Source organism: Anneissia japonica, unplaced genomic scaffold (genome assembly GCF_011630105.1).
Source record: "Anneissia japonica isolate Jap-2015-1 unplaced genomic scaffold, ASM1163010v1 scaffold4002_len83174_cov231, whole genome shotgun sequence".
Lineage (NCBI taxonomy): Eukaryota > Metazoa > Echinodermata > Crinoidea > Comatulida > Comatulidae > Anneissia > Anneissia japonica.
In genome coordinates this window covers 56,261-73,471 of record NW_022724777.1, presented here as the reverse complement: position 1 = coordinate 73,471, position 17,211 = coordinate 56,261, and the positions used below count along the sequence as shown (strand labels likewise).

At 32.7% G+C, this 17,211-nt stretch overlaps 1 protein-coding gene and 1 long non-coding RNA gene across 2 annotated transcripts in view; both read left to right on the top strand.

Moving 5' to 3' along the window:
* The window catches only part of LOC117112542 (protein CIP2A homolog), a gene marked incomplete at its 5' end in the record, with an annotated part of 27,355 nt that extends 15,183 nt beyond the window's left edge, over nt 1-12,172 (top strand). The window contains one exon of the mRNA XM_033255622.1: nt 12,032-12,172. Within this exon, the coding sequence (XP_033111513.1) occupies nt 12,032-12,172 (141 nt within the window). The remainder of the gene's footprint in view (nt 1-12,031) is intronic.
* Nucleotides 12,173-12,725: 553 nt separating this feature from the next.
* Nucleotides 12,726-17,211, top strand: part of LOC117112543 — a 22,462-nt gene continuing 17,976 nt past the window's right edge. Inside the window, exon 1 of the long non-coding RNA XR_004446058.1 lies at nt 12,726-12,805. This is a non-coding gene — a long non-coding RNA (uncharacterized LOC117112543). The remainder of the gene's footprint in view (nt 12,806-17,211) is intronic.

Sequence of the window (17,211 nt, the reverse complement as noted above, 5' to 3'; positions counted from 1 at the left end):
CGACCATATTGCCGAGCCAGAATTGCTACAGGACGGCAATTTTTTGCCGACCTAGGCCTAGATTTCTTTGCTTCAAAAACTGCTTGGAAAGTCAAAAACTTTGACTGAAACAGGCTATAGCAGACGCTAAATTTCATGTACGCCGTAAAACCAAGGAAATTGGTGGTTCATAAAACAGATTTGTTTGTACAAGAACTATTTATAATAGGCATGTAGTACTTACGATTTGTGTACAATCGTCGTGTTTCTCACCTAGTCGTTTCGTAGGCTAGGCCTAGGTAGGAATGACGCTAACCAGCCAAGGACTACAACATCGCCCAATTAAAGCCATGTGGGCCGCGTAGATCGTATGCTTATCTTAATCTATTATTTGTCTTCATTTTACAGTATTATCATATTTAAAATGTTGTTTATTTTCTAAAAACAACAAAATTCAACATATTGTAGGCCTAATCGTACCGTTCGTTTAAACGCAATCACGATCGCATCGTGACTTCACTACTGACAAATACAGTACTGTACATGTGTGGAAAATCCCTGATAGATCATTTTGGGCATGTGCATGGACATGCATGGGCAGTTTTAAAGCAGCCTGTGATGATAAAATCGTAGCTTTTACGAAAGTGATATTTCCCATGTCAAAGATAACAATAAAACGAAAGCTAAAACAAATTTTATTCAGCGATTCTCTTATGTAAAACATATGTATTATACTACACTATTAAATTAATACAAGTACGACCATCCTTTCACCAGCAATATATTGATTTAATAGAGAAATTAACAAAATCGCAATCTGTAGATGACGATGTAAGGTCGAGCGTTCGGAAAAATCGTAGTTTATACTATAAAGGCCTAGGTAGTAAAATTTTGCCGACCTAATTTTTTCCTAATTTCGTGAACTGCAGTGTTATATTTTAACTTTTTAATTTTGTTGCCTGAGCGGGGTGGGTTTGGGATGGGGTGTCCCCCTCTCTACCTAAGAAAAAAATGAAAAATAATAACTGTAAGATGCCATTTAAAAGTGTTGAATTTTATGTTTTGAATTGTGTTGCAATGTTTGATTTTAGAATGTGTTAAACACTATTTTAAAGTAAAACTCCAACAGTCAAACACTTCCTTGGTTAATTTTATTTTCAATAACAATAAATATATGGATAGCACATCATACAATGTTTGTACCTGTATGTATTTTGTTTTACAGTGTTTCTTTTTATACTATTTACATTCAATTGCAGTTTAGGAATCTGATTCCATCTACTAACTAGTTTTCTTACTTTTATCTACATAACAGCTAGTACTGTGCCTTTTCTTCATGCAGGATAATTACCTTTGCAAATATACAAAAAATAAATAAATTATTCAAAGATTCAAAGTAGTTTATTCAGTATATAAAGGCCATTGGCCCAAAAATACATAAATTCACTGCATATTATATATTTTTTCTTTTCTTATCTTATATGCTAATTGTATATAATGAATTAATTTAAACAAAAGTGATTGTTACTTTGTTGACATTAGTTTCTTAAACTTAAAATCATTAGGATGTGATAAATAATAATTAGGTATTAAACGGTTTTTTTAATTTTTATATAGTGGACAAATTAAAATAAAATGAAATTCGTCTTCAACCTTTGTTAAATTGCATAATTTGCAGATTCGTTCTTCTTTTTGTGTGTTTGACCATCTTCCTTTTTCAATTTCAAGGTCAAGAATTCCTAGTCTTAGTCTAGAAAACAGGCTTCTCTTTTTAAAATCAAGAACTAACGATAGATAATTCTCACAATATATGTTAGTTTTAAAAGAAGAAAAATATTTAAGTCTTGAGGAAGAATTTATGTTTTCAATGATAATTTGACGTTCTATGTCTTTCAAGCGTAACTGAAGATTGTAAATAAATGATGTTTTATTAAGGACATTTTGAGAGCGCCAAACATTACCAAAGCCAATTGAATTAAAAATATTTTTAACAGAATGTGTCCAACAAATTTCATTTCTTTCCATTTGTCTTAATTGAAAAGAATAACATTGTGCTAATATACTGTTCGGATCAATTTCATTAATTAAACGTAACCAAAACTTTATAGCATTAATAGAACATGATAAGCTTAAAGGAAATCTTCCAACTTGGCCATAATAGCATGTTTTGGAGCAGTTTTCCTAACCCCAAGTATATATCTGATAAATAACAGGTGTGTTTGCTCAATAATATCAATATTATTAAATATTCCCCAGATTTCACTTCCATACAATAGGTATAGGTAGAATTTTAGTATCAAAAATTCTGTTTAAAATATTAATTGGGAGTGTTCCATATCTATGTAAAATTGGTTTCAAAGAAAACAATGCCTTTTTTGCTTGTATGCTGTTGTTTTCCATAGCTTTATTCCATGACCCAGATGAGCTAAACATGACTCCTAAATATTTGAATGTATGGACTGTTTCGACTTTAGTATTTTTATAAAACCATTTTCTGATTTTTTTTCAAAATTCCTCCTCTTTTAAAAACTAAGGATTTTGTTTTATTAATATTTACTAATAGGCCCGAATTATCACAAAATAAGCAAGTTTGTTTAGGAGACATTGTAAACCAATAACTCAATCACTGATAAGTACAAGGTCATCGGCGTATAATAAATGGTTTAAATAAATATTACCAATTTGGATTTTTTGAAAATTATCACAACCGTTTAATGACTTACTTAAATGATTAATAAACAAATTAAATAAGAATGAGGACAGAGGAGATCCTTGCTGTAAGCCAATTTTCACATTTAAAAGACTGAGTTAATTTATTTTTTAATTTAACATATGCAATTAATTTTGAATACATAGAATTTAAAGTATTAAACATTTCCCCATGAACACCCGCACATTTAAGTCTGAACATAAGTAGTTGATGATTAATAGAATCGAATGCGCATTTAAAGTCGACAAAAGCAACAAAAAGTCTACCCCTTTTTCTATTAAGATACTTTGAAATAATTGTTTGTAAAATAAAAATGTTATCCGACGTTCTTGTCCCTTTGCAAAATCCTACCTGTTCCTCGTTTATTAAATTAATATCATTAGCCCAATCTGTAAGTCTGTAGTTTAAAATTGAAAGAAAAATTTTACATAAAACGGGTATGAGGGAGATACCTCTATAATTTTCTGGTCTTGTCTGGCTACCTTTTTTGTGTATTGGGACTATCAGACTAGTAGCCCATTGCTGTGGAAATTTTCCTGTTTTAAAAATTAAATTAAACAAATTAGTTATTTTTATATAGACATCTTGTGGTGATTTGATAAAGAATTCAGCTCCTATACCGTCGATACCAGAGGATTTTCCTGTTTTTTAAAATTTTTAATTACACTTGGAACTTCATTTAATGTAATTTCATGATTAAGGCGTTCATTATATAGGTTTACATCATACTGTAGTTCTGTGTAATCTATGTTAACGATTGAATTATCCATAAATAATAAACGAAAATAATTAAACCAGGTGACAGTAGTGATATCTGATGATGTAATGGCTTGGGAATTTTTAAGCTTCCTCCAGAATAATTTCATGTTTTTGTCATTCAATGTTTTTATTAATTGATTACGATCATTCGCCTTTTTTGTTTGTTTTTTACTTTTAATATAATCCCTGTACTTTCGTTTGATGCTACTATATTGATTAAGATTTTGTTGTGTTCGGTATCGTCTAAATTTAATTAGTTTTGCTTGTACTTGTTTTTTAAAGCAATAACAGTCGTTATCGAACCAACTATTATTTTGATTATTCGTTGAGGGCTTACGTTTATGTTTACGTTTCATATTGTATTTAAGTTCTATGCTTACATTTTCAAACATTTGATAAAGAATTGAGACAACCCCGTCAACATCTTCATCACTTTGCGCTTGGTTAAATTCGGAATTAAGGTTGACAATAAACTCACTTGACCATCTTGTAATAAATGTTTGAAAATAATTATCTTTCCAAATATACCTATTGGGTATTTGTAAACAATGGTAAGTATTTTCCTTTGTGGTTTGTATACTACCGCTATTTCCAGCCTTTACAAATTCAATTACAAAATTTATTGGCATATGGTCAGATTCAACCCTGTTCTCAATATTCATAAATGTAATAATATTAAAATAATTTACATTCGTCAATATATAATCCACTACACTTTTTCCCTGATAATTTATGAATGTGAATGCTTTGGATAATTCTCTGCATATCCTGCCATTAAAAATTCTTTAGCTTAGTTTCCTTACAGAAATTTAATAATTCTTTATCATATCTATTCACCACTTTATCTTCATTATTTCTACATGGTATGTCTACATTATACACCTCTGTGTCCCAGTCAGACGGGCACTCATCGTTAGTAATATAATCACTTTCATTCCCTGTTCTACCATTAAAATCACCCATTATGATGATTTTATCTTCCTTAAAATATGAGCTAGAGTATGAGTATTCGTTGGATAATATTTTTAAATAAATTGTCATTGACAGAATATGCGAAGCCAAATAATATTTTCGGATGAACTAGGTAATTCTTCAACAAAATAATGTGATTTAAAATAGAAAAATAGTCCTCTGGAGTTCCGTCCGGTATTTGAGCGTTTACTTTTCAGTTTCCAAAAACATTCATAACCATTTATAATCTTTGCTTCCGTTATACTCACTCCATGTTTCAATCAAACTTATGAAATCAAAATTTTGTAAATATGACACTAAATTAATATCATTAATTTTATCAATAAATCTGTGTATATTCCAGCAAAGAAAATTCAATTTTCTGATACAGGTGTTGTCATCATTTATATAGATGTTATCATTAACATTGTCTTTTGTGTTATTATTGTCTTTATCTTATATTTTTATCATTATCTTCATTGTCAATAGTTGTGTTATCATTATATTTACTATCCTTATCATCGCCATTAATGTTATAATCATTGTTATAATCATGTAACTCCAGTCCTCAGGGAATTACATTGGCTACCAATGAAGCAACGTATCACGTACAAGCTAGGGATGCTCATTTTCAAGGCTTTGCATGAAATTTCACCGGTCTATATCAGCAGACTTGTGACCCCCCACAAGCCATCTCGATCAGGCCACCGCTCGGCTGATCGCTCATTGCTCGCAGAATACAGAACCAACAATCACTGGGGATCAAGGGCTTTTAAATTTGCAGCTGGAAAAGTCTGGAACCAGCTCCCATTCGACGTTCAAAATTTGTCTTCACTCTCTGAATTCAAGTCTGAACTTAAATCTTTTCTTTTTATTTCTCACTTTGAATCAATTCAATAACTGCTTTTCCCCGTCTTTCTCAGGCCGGCATTTATTTTTTTGGGGCCACTGTCTCAATTACAACTCCTGAGCACCCGGTCGTCTGTGGCAGGGCAAATGTGTTTCCTGTTCTTTTGTTCGAGCCACCTAGGCAGAGGTCCGGGATCGTGCCAGGGTGGTGATGAATGGTGACCCCGAAGAGTATTTGCATCTTATTTTGCCTATCATTCCCATCCTCTCTGGTCCGACACAAATAAATATACGTTAATGATTAAATAAATAATTTAATTAATTAATTCACATAATAATGCGGAAAATGGCTACATGTACACCTGTCTCTTATACACATCTAGATGTGTATAAGAGACAGTCCATATATAGTCATGATGTGCCTATATATGGTCATGATGTTTCTGTATATGGTTATGATGTGAAGTCATCATGACCATATTATACGTGCGCCTAACAAAATGACATTATTATTATTATTATTAGCAGTATGATCATTATTTTTTGCAGTATTTGGACTGTGGCTGGTTCCCTATTTAGGTCCATTTAACTTAACTATCTTATCATATTCAATATCATATGTGAAAGCGTCTTTGCCAATAAAAAGTTTATCATATCTTAATCAAAACTTCTTGCCGTCTTTGATTGCTTGGTCGATTTTGGGTTGTAAGTTTTTTCTTATTTTTCGGACTCTCGTAGTATAGTCTTCACTTATTTTGATGGTTGGTACAGCGTCGTCATCTGTCTGTCTACGTCGTGTCCTACTTTCTTTTATAATCTTTTCTTTGTCTTTGAAATTTTTAAATTTCACTATAATTGGTCTTGGTTTGGATTTTGTATTTAATCTATGTGCCCTCTCAATTTGAATATTCTTCCCATCAATTCCAAGGTTACTTGTAATACATGTTTTAATTCTGCTTTCACTTTGATCCCAGTTTTCATGTTCGCTCTCCTCCATGCCATAAAATATAAAGTTGTTTCGTCTACTCTGCCCCTCTATTCGATCAATATGTTCCCTCAATTCGTTATTAATAGTTTTAAGATTTTCGTTTTCTTCTTCAACGTTCTTCATTCTTTCATTTAATGAGTCCATGTTATTGCTTAGGACATCAACTTTTCCTTTCATACTTTTTACGTCTCCTGATATTTCGTCTATCTTAGCATTAAGATTCATGTTCATTGTCTGTATTTGTGTTAGTATATTTTGCAATGACGGTTCGTTTATTGTCTCATCAACTGTGGCTTGACCAGTGATTTCTTCTAGTGTGGATTGCCTAGTGTGTACCGGCCCCGGGTTGGTTTCGACGTCGCTAGCCAAAGGCAGTAATACACAAAAAGCGGACATACGAATTGTTATTCGTAACAATGTTCTAATATTTACACTGTTTAAATGATTGTTTCTTTCTATTGCGCTTTCCTCTCCAATACAGCCCAACTCTAAGTCTATAATTAGCTATGTCGATCATTCTTGTTATTACAGTACGCGAGTACAGGTGAACAGTTACGCAACATACTGTAACGGTATTCCGTGTAGTTACTGGTACAGTATGTGACCGGTATATTATTAATCAGTGAGTGTGACGTGCACTGTATCGTAACAAAACTATGGTCATGCGAAAAAAAATTTGTTATATTATAAAATAGAATGTATTACTTTTCAAACTGAGAACTCTATTGAAGTAACAAATTAAGTAATAAGGTATATAAGGAGTATAATAGTCCTACTGTGTTATTCAATCTTCCACGGACTCTCGTGAAAATATTCATGGAAAAGTTCCTGGAATCCGGAAACCAATCTGTCTGTATAAAAGTTAATATAGAATCTCTTACCGGTATAGGCCTATAAGTTCCAAATAACAACTTGTGCACTACTCTATTAAAAATTATAACAACTTATATTTATAATCCTATGGCAAAATACTGAAAAAAACAATAAGATACAAAATTGGTAATCAAAAGCTAAAATTTAAACGTAAAAGTAAAACAGCCAGTGAGGTAAATGCCTAGCTTTTTGGGACAGACCACTGTCCTTTGTTAGGGCTAACTTTTCTATAATTTGTTATTTATTTATCAGCTACACAAAATAAAATTTTAGTCTTCTTGCATATAAAAAAAAAAATGTAATTGAATACACGTTCTTATTATCTAAATATTGTATTTGGGATACAATGGAACAATAACCTATATTGCTACAGCCCTCAAAATTAGCGTCTGCTTTCTTCAATTGCCCTCGAAATTAGCGCCGGCCTTCTTCAATTTGCCGAGGTGGCCGAAGCTAACGACGGCACTAATTTGCAGAGGCCCTTTTGTTGTCGAGATAAGCTTAGAATGTAGCATAAATTAACAGTGAACGAAAATCAAATCTTCTCCAAGCTTTCAATTGTTTAATCATGTTAAAATACATTAATCAAACATATATTTATAAAAACAAAGAAATTTCTACTTGTTTAAACGCACAATCGAATTGATGACAAATCAACCCACACAGGGAATCCCTGAATTTGATGTTCACATGAATGTACGTTGATGAAGTTTGAACCACAGAGGTTTGAAAAAAAAAATTGTTGTTTTTATTAAATGTATACCTTGATACCCTATATATCTATTTCAATCATTAAATAGATTATTGAATCATTATCTTTTCAAAAAAAGATCATGCGCCGGAATTGGGCATTTGCATTTATTTTTAGTTTACTCACGTCATGACCACCGTACGTACGAGCTAGGATGCGAATGCTCTCTGCATCCACCCTGATCCACCTCATACCGTACTTTGTAGAGTGGCACATACATACAGTATGGCCTTTCTCTCAAATCAACTGTCAATTTCATTTTTGTTAGTGACGACGTGGGAAAATGTGTTAATAAAACATTAAAAATATTTGTTTGACTTTAATACTTTATTCGTGATGATTATATATCTTACAAGAAATACACACATAATACCATGATGGACGAGGTTGTTTGCTTCTTGCTTCCTAGTATTCTTTGTAGGGTGTATCAAGTGGTCTTTTTCAATGTTCTTTGCTCGGCCAGATTTTTTAAAAATTTAATATTTGTGATGATTATACAATATCTTACAAAATATACAGGGATATTCTGTGCTATATTATGACGGATGAGGTTCTTTACTTCTTGCTTCATAGCATGCTTCGTGTTCATGTGTTCTCTACAAAGTGGTTTTGTTAAGATGTTCTTTGCCGACGCTCGATCAGGGCTAGACCCAATTTAATAGTGTTCTTTGGTTGGGCGTTGTTTATGACAATGTGTTTTAATGAAATCAAAATTTTATTAACTTTGTTAGGTGTTGATTTAGTATCGTACAAAATATAAGCTTATTCCTAGAAGAATGCGGTTTTAATTTTCGTGGTAAATGCTAGAATTAAGGGAATTTCTCCATGTTTTTGGCGTAGGCTTCTTCATACACAGACACATGCATGTCGTCTTCTTCGTGATCATTCAAAAATGATGCGAGTATAGTGAAAAGAACACAAATATTTCCAGCTCATCCCTTATATTTTGAAAAGTTTACACAATGAATGATAGATTTATTAAATGATTGAAACACATACTACTGTACCAAGATAAATTACGTTTATTAATAAACAAGCAAAATTATATAACGAAAATCAAACCAAGCCTGCTCCATGGTTCAATTCTGAGTCAAACTTGTTTACAAGAATATGTGCGAACCAATTAAGGGTTTCCCCATGTGGGTTGATTTGCTGTCGGGGATCGTGTGTTGTTCAATAATGGCTTTTGAAAGAATAGAAATTCTTGTTTTAACAAGTACTTGCTTGGTCAAGAAGTATCATGATTTACGACATTAGATGTTGTATTTAAAAAGTAAAGTATTGGTTCTTAGGGCTTGGCAAGGGTTTCAGGCCATTATTTTATTTTTACCTCCGGCGTATTATAGCCGGCGCAAAAATCATAAGAGACGGAGATTGGCTTAAAATGACACCCCTGCTTTATTATCTCTATTATTATTATTATTATTATTGCTAATATTATTATTGTTATTTGCTTATATATTATTAAATGTTATTGTTAAATGTTTACTAAATTGTTATTATTATTATTAATATTATTGTTTTTATTATTTTTTATTATCCCAGTTATTATTATTGATATTATTATTACTATTAATATTATTGTTTTTATTATTATTATTATTAATATTATAATCTTTATTATCTCTATTATTATTGCTAACATTATTATTATTATTTGCTATTAATATATTTTTAAAATTTTGGATGTCATTTAGCCATGAAATAAATATCAATCTTAGTAGTGGTAGTGGAAAGAAGTTGTTAAGTTTATTTTACAAAGACATGTTTTAATATTACTATTATATATTGAATACCTTGCCTGTGGTAGTTCCTGATGGTAATTCTAGTGCATTTTCTAAGATGGCAAACTCCTATTTAATGGCGTAAAAACACAGGATCCTAGATTTGTCATGGTCTTTATATAGCATGAAGATGTTTGTGGCTGCTTTTTCATTCATTATGTTGATGTACATTGTGATTGTTTAATGGCCAGTGGTGCAGTTCTTTCATTCCCCAATTTTTTTCTGATTTTGGTGGATGGACTGCATGCTGGTTTTTCATTGTAAATAAAAAAAAAATAAATACTTAATGCTATAACATTAAAGTGTCAGTGTTTTCTGAATCTTCATACCCAACTTTGCAGTTATGGCGCTTTTCATGTGATCAGGATTATTTGTCATCGTTTTTATTGAAAATAAATCCACTTCTCTTTGCAAGACCCTTCAACACTTACTTTTAAATTTTAATGTCGATTCAAGTAGTTTTGTAGTTTGGTTGCTAAGATACCACAGTAATTCCCCTTGCAGACTTAGTGGACTGTCATCACAAACAATCCGTTGCAATTGCTTCATCGCATAAGCTTCTCACCTTAACGGTGCAGTATGTGCCTGGTTTAACAGTTGTCCATGATTGTAAACAAGTCTGATAGTGTCCATCAATGCCCGCGTATCAAAACTTACATAACATGTCACTCGTTTTGTCTCGATAAAATGCCTCCACCACAAAATGTTATCTGTGAACCCGACCGTGTATTTTTTTGAATTTTTTCCCCCCAAACATTCATGATGACTCCGACCACCAGTCGTGTATTCACACACTTTTTCCAGCCCTGCCTAAAGTCATTTTTGTTTCTATCATCTTGATCTAAACTTTTCTTCAAAATGATATTTTTTTAATATGAGGCTTGCCATTCCACAATTGGCGTATTGTCGCTAAATGTGTAATTAACATAAGAATGTGGCAGTATTGTATACTTTAGTACAGAGAAGCCATTATTAATCACAGACCCTATTGCTCATAACTTGGGCAATAATAAGATAATGCCAGTAAATGACTCTATCATTTTATAATGTGAAGAATATGAATATAAAGTCAATTTTCTTGTTTTGGTCTCTGATGCTGGTTTTAGCATGCCAAGTCCCATATACTGTATGAAGATAAATGGAGATATATTTTTTTGTCAACAGTAGAGGCTGAAAATTGATGAACTACACTCATTGGATATGTGGACTTGTAGAGGACATGCTTACAGATAGTCAAAAGTTACTCCAATAAATAAAACTACAAAGCCTGAGGATTTTTTTTTTTATTAATTGTATATCATAGCCAACTTCCAAGAAGGTTCATTGATTTGTTTAATGTAGACTAGGCTTCCCAATCCATCATGGTACTTGTGGCTGTTATAAATCATTGTTGAGTGTTCAACAGAGCTGGACAGCTCGCTGGCTCCTTAGCACCAGGGAGTGCTAAATAACAGGCCAAAATATAATACTTTTATTAAAAATCACCATTATCTGCAGATAGCAAGTCCGCTAAACAAGGAACAGTATAAATAAAGTTGCGAAGTATTATCAACATTTACTACCATCCTTGATTTAGCTCATGATAAGAATGCATTTTCATTCAGATTTCAGAGCAATCAACAATTTCTAAATGATAAGGTTGTTGCTTATCACCAAGATATGGTCCCCCACAAATATAAATATTAAAGATACACTGTCTGCCAAAACAATTAGGAAAAAAACCTCAAAAATACAATCAAAATTTTAAATAGCTCCTTTAAAAAGTTAAAAATGTCCAACCAGAAAAAGATCGCAAAATATTTACAGAAATTTCAAGTAAAAAATCCTGAAATTGATTACCAGCAAATTTAATGGTCCATGCAAAAGAATACAGCAAACGTATAATATTATAACATTTTTGGAAAATGGAAATTTTAAAACAAATTAAAGTTTTTCTTTATTTTCGTTATGCCTGCCGCTGCCTTGAAATCCCCAAAAATAATATTGTATAATTTTTTCCTAATTATATAAATTTAATGCATTTAACCATCCCATTTTTAAATTATTCAACACATGACAGTACATCTTTAAATCGACTGTTTACTGTAAGTCCATTATGTATTACATAATTAAAAGAACCTGGTGAATTTTGCGTACCCTGCTCTTGGATGTAAATTTATAAAAGAATGTTTAGTAAAGCGGATAATGAATACAGTATACAGTAATTTAATTTAGTGTATTGGACTAATCTGTATAATTATTATGTTGATATCAACATCTTCTAATGGGGAGAAGATATTATATGCTATATGATTGGTTTCCTGTATTCTGAAAATATTTAATTATACTATAGCCTTTTTGTAAATATGATTATATTTTACAAATTAAAAATTGTTCTTTTTTCATAGGCTCGAAAAATGAGGCTACTTCTTCAAGAATCTGAAAACAGGATTGAAGAGTACATAGAAGAAAGGAACGACTCATTACTCCAAAAAGAACAGTTACAACAAGACGATGTATTTGTACCCCTGTCTCTTATACACATCTAGATGTGTATAAGAGACAGAATTTGGAGGGACGTGCACCCCTCTAGATACCCTACTATAGAGTCCTAATGACCACATACTTCATCCTAGCTGAACTTATTCATTATTTAGTAGTAAAGATGTTACTGTGACTGAGCTGAAGCTTTAAAATAAAACCAGTCTAAAATTTAGCGCTAACAAGTGGTTACTTCAGTCAGTAAAACAGCAAAATATTTCAATAAGAAGGCTGTTGCCTGGACAAACAGTTTGAGAAATCTGTCTTGTCTTGTTTTCTATAATCTTATATTTTCTACTATACTTGTACAGTTGACAATAGTGCCACATTAGGGATAATTAGCGAATTGACTGATCTCATTTGCCAACATAACTGTAGATAGTGATGAATCCAATTCTTGCTTAGAAATTAATGATCCAGCAGAATTCATATTTGCTATTATTTATTTGAATTTCTTTTAAACAGATATTGCCTGGAAAGTAATTTGATTTGCTTTTACCATAAGTTGATGATTGTATGTCCTAGTTAAAATAGAACGTGAAATTAATTCATTTCAGATTGAAATCAGTTAAAGATGAATTGCAAACAAAGAAGGATGAGTACACAACTATTTGTGATGATCTTCAGTTGCAACTAGAACAGTAAGTAATCTAACAATATGAATTTACATCTCACCTTTTAAAAAAAACACAAGGTGCTGGTGATCTGTGTATTTTCCTGCTGGTCAGATGGTGAGTGACGGTTAGCCATATACCTCAGCCATATACCTACAGTAGGTATGGTATTCTTCAGAATTAAGCCTACAGTAAGTGTATGGTACTCCTCAGAATTAACCCTACAATAAGTGTATGGTAACTCCATAGACTTAAGCCTACTGTAGGTGTTGGTGCTCCTCACAATAATTAAGCCTACAGTTGGTGTTGGTACTCTTCAGAATTAAGCCTCAGTAGGTGTTGGTACTCTCAGAACTAAGCCTATAGTAGGTGTATTGTACTCCTCAAAATGAAGCCTACAGTATTAGTATATGGCACTCCTCAGAATTAAGCCCAGTATATGGTACTAGTAAAGAACACAAAGTGCTATCAATCTCTATATTACTAATGGTCACTGAGTGGTGGTTAGCCATTTACCTCAGAATTAAGCCTACAGTAGGTGCATAGTACTAATAAAAAGAAGGTGCTAGCTATATTGGCACACTGGCCAAAGAGTGAATTACGTTTTTTTTTACTCTTGGAATTAAGTTTTTTTTTGTAACTTTAATAAACTTTCATACATATTTTGAGGCCAAATGAAGTTATTTGAACAATCATTGTTTTTTCTCTTGTCAATATAGTTTAGCATCATGGTTATTTTAATTTTGTTTGTGCCATCAGGGCTTGAAATTAACTTTTTTTCTTGGTAGCACTGCCAACATTTTCTGGCACCCCCGAAAAAATTTGGTAGCACAAGTAATTTTTTTAGTAGTCACATATTTCCCCATTCTCTTCGCATTCCCTAAGATAATAAGCGCTGCGCAATATTTTATTCTTTATATTTCCTAGCAAACCCACCCACACCTACACTGTCCCCATGGATTATTATGCAAGAAAGAAGACATGAAAGAAAAAGAAGAGATTTTTTAAAAATTGAAAAAAAAAACAAGAAAAATAAGAAATAACAAAAGGAAGGAAAGAAAAAAAAAGAAAGAAGTAAAACAGTGGAAAGTGTTACAGGTTAAACTATTGTTAATTATTTATTATTAGTCCAAGCTTATTCATAATGCCAAACATAGAGGGCGTATTGAACGTCGTATAACATCTTCCTCTTTTAGATATTGTAACTGTATGATTAAACATATTGAATAGTTTCTATTTACAACCTTGTACAGCTTTTCTTTGTATTTTGTAAACTAAACTATTAAAAAAAACAACTAGGGTAATCTGACTTTAAAACAACATAACTCAGTTTCATTTGCTAAACTCAATTACATTTGAAAGTTTTAAACTTATCATTTGAACCTTTCTGGGATATTTACTTCTCTCCCTCTTTTTGTGAAAACTTTCAGTTGATGTAGGTACGAGTGGTTTATGATCAAGAGTGTCTGAATTATTGGACTTAGTTATCTCTACAATTTCTATGGTATACTCGTGTACCTCTTTGTACTTGGTACGATCTCGGTTCTCTCTTAACCTTCGTTACCTTTGCTGGTAACCAACCACTTGAAGTATGCATTCTGACATTATCACCAACATGCAACTTATTTTTGTCAGTTTTACTTGCTGACCTATCATAATATACTTTGTTACGGATTTGTTTTTGTTTAAGAACTTTCGTAAAATTTACAGTAGGTTTTGGTCTCAATTGCTTTGGAGTGTTCGGCAGAGTTGATCTTAATCTACGACCTTGTAGCATTTGGGACGGTGAGGCTAGTCCCTCTATAGGCATATTCCTCCATTCTAAAATTCCTAAATATAAGTCAGTACCAGAGTGTTCTGACTTTCGCATTATGTTTTTTAGGATTTTCACTTGGCTTTCTGCAAAGCCGTTGCTTTGTGGATATTCAGGTGAGGACATAATGTGCTCGAACCCAAATTCTTTGGAGAAACTACTAAACACTTGACAGTTAAATTGAGGGCCTCCATCAGAAATTAGTTGTTCTGGGATGCCATGTCTGGCAAACTGTTCTTTAAAGAACTTGATCACTGTTGAACTAGTACTGTCTTGTGACAATTCAGATCAACAAACTTTGAATAGTAATCAGCAAGTAACACATATGTTTTACCTTTAAATGTAAACAAATCACTACCAACTTTTTGCCATGGGCGTACTGGAGTTTGAGTTAATATCATTGGTTCTTTTTGCTGCTTGGGTTTAAATTGTGCACACGTACTACAGTTTTCGCACATTTCTCTAATATGAGCTGTCATACCAGACCAATAGAAACTAGATTTGAACTCGTCACTGAGGACGAGTTTGGTGATCCGCCGTACTTTGACCCTCACGAAGCACGCGCGGTTCTGATTGAAAAGTATTATATGCTAAAACATGCTCTATATAAAGAGTAATTTTGAGCATTTTAAAAGAAATTTTATAGGAAAAGAGTAATTTTGAGCATTTTAAGTACTTACGAATGTGTACACATACGTCTTAACGTCCGTGCGCACGGTAGTATTAATACAGTGTCACAAACCCAACACATGTAACCGAAACGTAATTTCCAGCTTCAGTACGTGCTGTGGTACGAATACCTTAAACGACGTGCCTGACGACGGTAATGGCACATGAATTTAAACCTTGTCAAGTTGGTTGGAAATGCCACACGAATTTTGCCTTTACAGTATACGAACTATCGGTCTGATAGTGTCGTCGAAATACAGTCTGCCGCCCTCTATTTTCAATGTGTTTACATCTTTTAAGAAAGAAAGATGAGAAGGCTCCAAAGAAAGCATTCTTTTTGACCATGATGACGTCATCAAAATAAAAAATAAAGGGACACGTCCGTAAGAGAATTGATTTAGCTATAACATACTCACAGGTGGGAGACAATCAATCAAGATAAGCGAGTACGTTCAAACGAGTATAAAAAGTAAAAACGTCATAAATAAAAATTCAATGTTTTCTTAATTCAAATGGCAATATGATGACGTCACAATGTCCGATCAGCCATTATGAAGTAAAAAATCGTATCTACAACTCATGTGCTTTCAGATTATGTAATAAAAATTGGGGGTCACCTTTCATCCTATAATGGAGCTATAACTGATTAAAGATATTCATGGTTTTATGCATATATAAATGTTGACGCACATGTACGTGCACGATAAAAACCGCGAACGGAAAATTAAGGTATATAACATTCAACCTTGACCTGAAGCTTATGCTCACCTAATATGATTTAGAAATGACGAATGGTTAAGTTTATATGGGCTCATCAACGTTTTGAAGAAAGAGAAATGAGGGGGTCAGAAAAAACAATTTTTTTGACCATGATGACGTCATCAAAATTTAAAAAGAAGTCAAATATATGAAAGAGAATTGTCTCAGCTCTAACATACTGAAAGTTGGAAGACGATCCATCAAGGATAAGTGAGATACGCTGAAATGCGTATTTTCAAAAATGACGTCATAGCTATAAATCACTTTCTTTGAATTCAGATGCCAATATGATGATGTCACAATGTCCGATCAGCCATTATGATCTATAAAATCATATTTATTTTGGGGGTCACCTTTCAACCTAAGGAGCTATAACTGATTAAAAATAGGTCTGATTTTAGCATAATTTCACTGTATAGAGGCACAAATACGCGTAAAGATACCTATGTTTGATGCGCACGTACGGTATTGCTTTTGGCCAAAAGATGACCGAAAAGAATGGAAATTTGTGAAAACAATGTCAGGAAACCAAAATATGTAAAAAAAAAACCTAATTTCTAGCTTTCATACGTACTGCGCAAGTAAAAGTGCACGCGCGTAGTGGAAAATTATGAAAAATTTTCAAATGCTCAAAATTGCTTGAAACGTGCTCTAATTTAGTTAAAAAGTGATTTCAAGCATTTTGAAATTTTGGCGTACACGTGCGCGCGCATTATGAAGCGCACGCGTAAAATTAGGGTACAGTACATTCAACATTAACCCGAAGTTAATGCTCACTAAATACGATTTCGAAATGGCAATTGGTTAGGCTGATATGATCGATAATGTAAAAATGCAAAATTGCACGTAGATGACGTCACGCATGACTGAGCGCGTTGAAAAGCTTACCATGACTATTCCAGACCAAGCCAAATGTTTGCTGACAGCGATTGTGCGTAACTCGTTGCATTTTTTGAGATATCGTGCGAACAGAAAAGGGGAGAAAGAAAGAAGAATAAGAAAAAAAAGAAGATGATGATGATGATCCTGACAATAACAAGAGGTGATCCGCTAGTGTAGCAGATCACCAAAAATAAAGGGACACATCCGAAAGAGAATTGATTTAGCTATAACATACTCACAGGTGGGAGACAATCAATCAAGATAAGCGAGTATGTTCAAACGAGTATAAAAAGTAATAACGTCATAAATA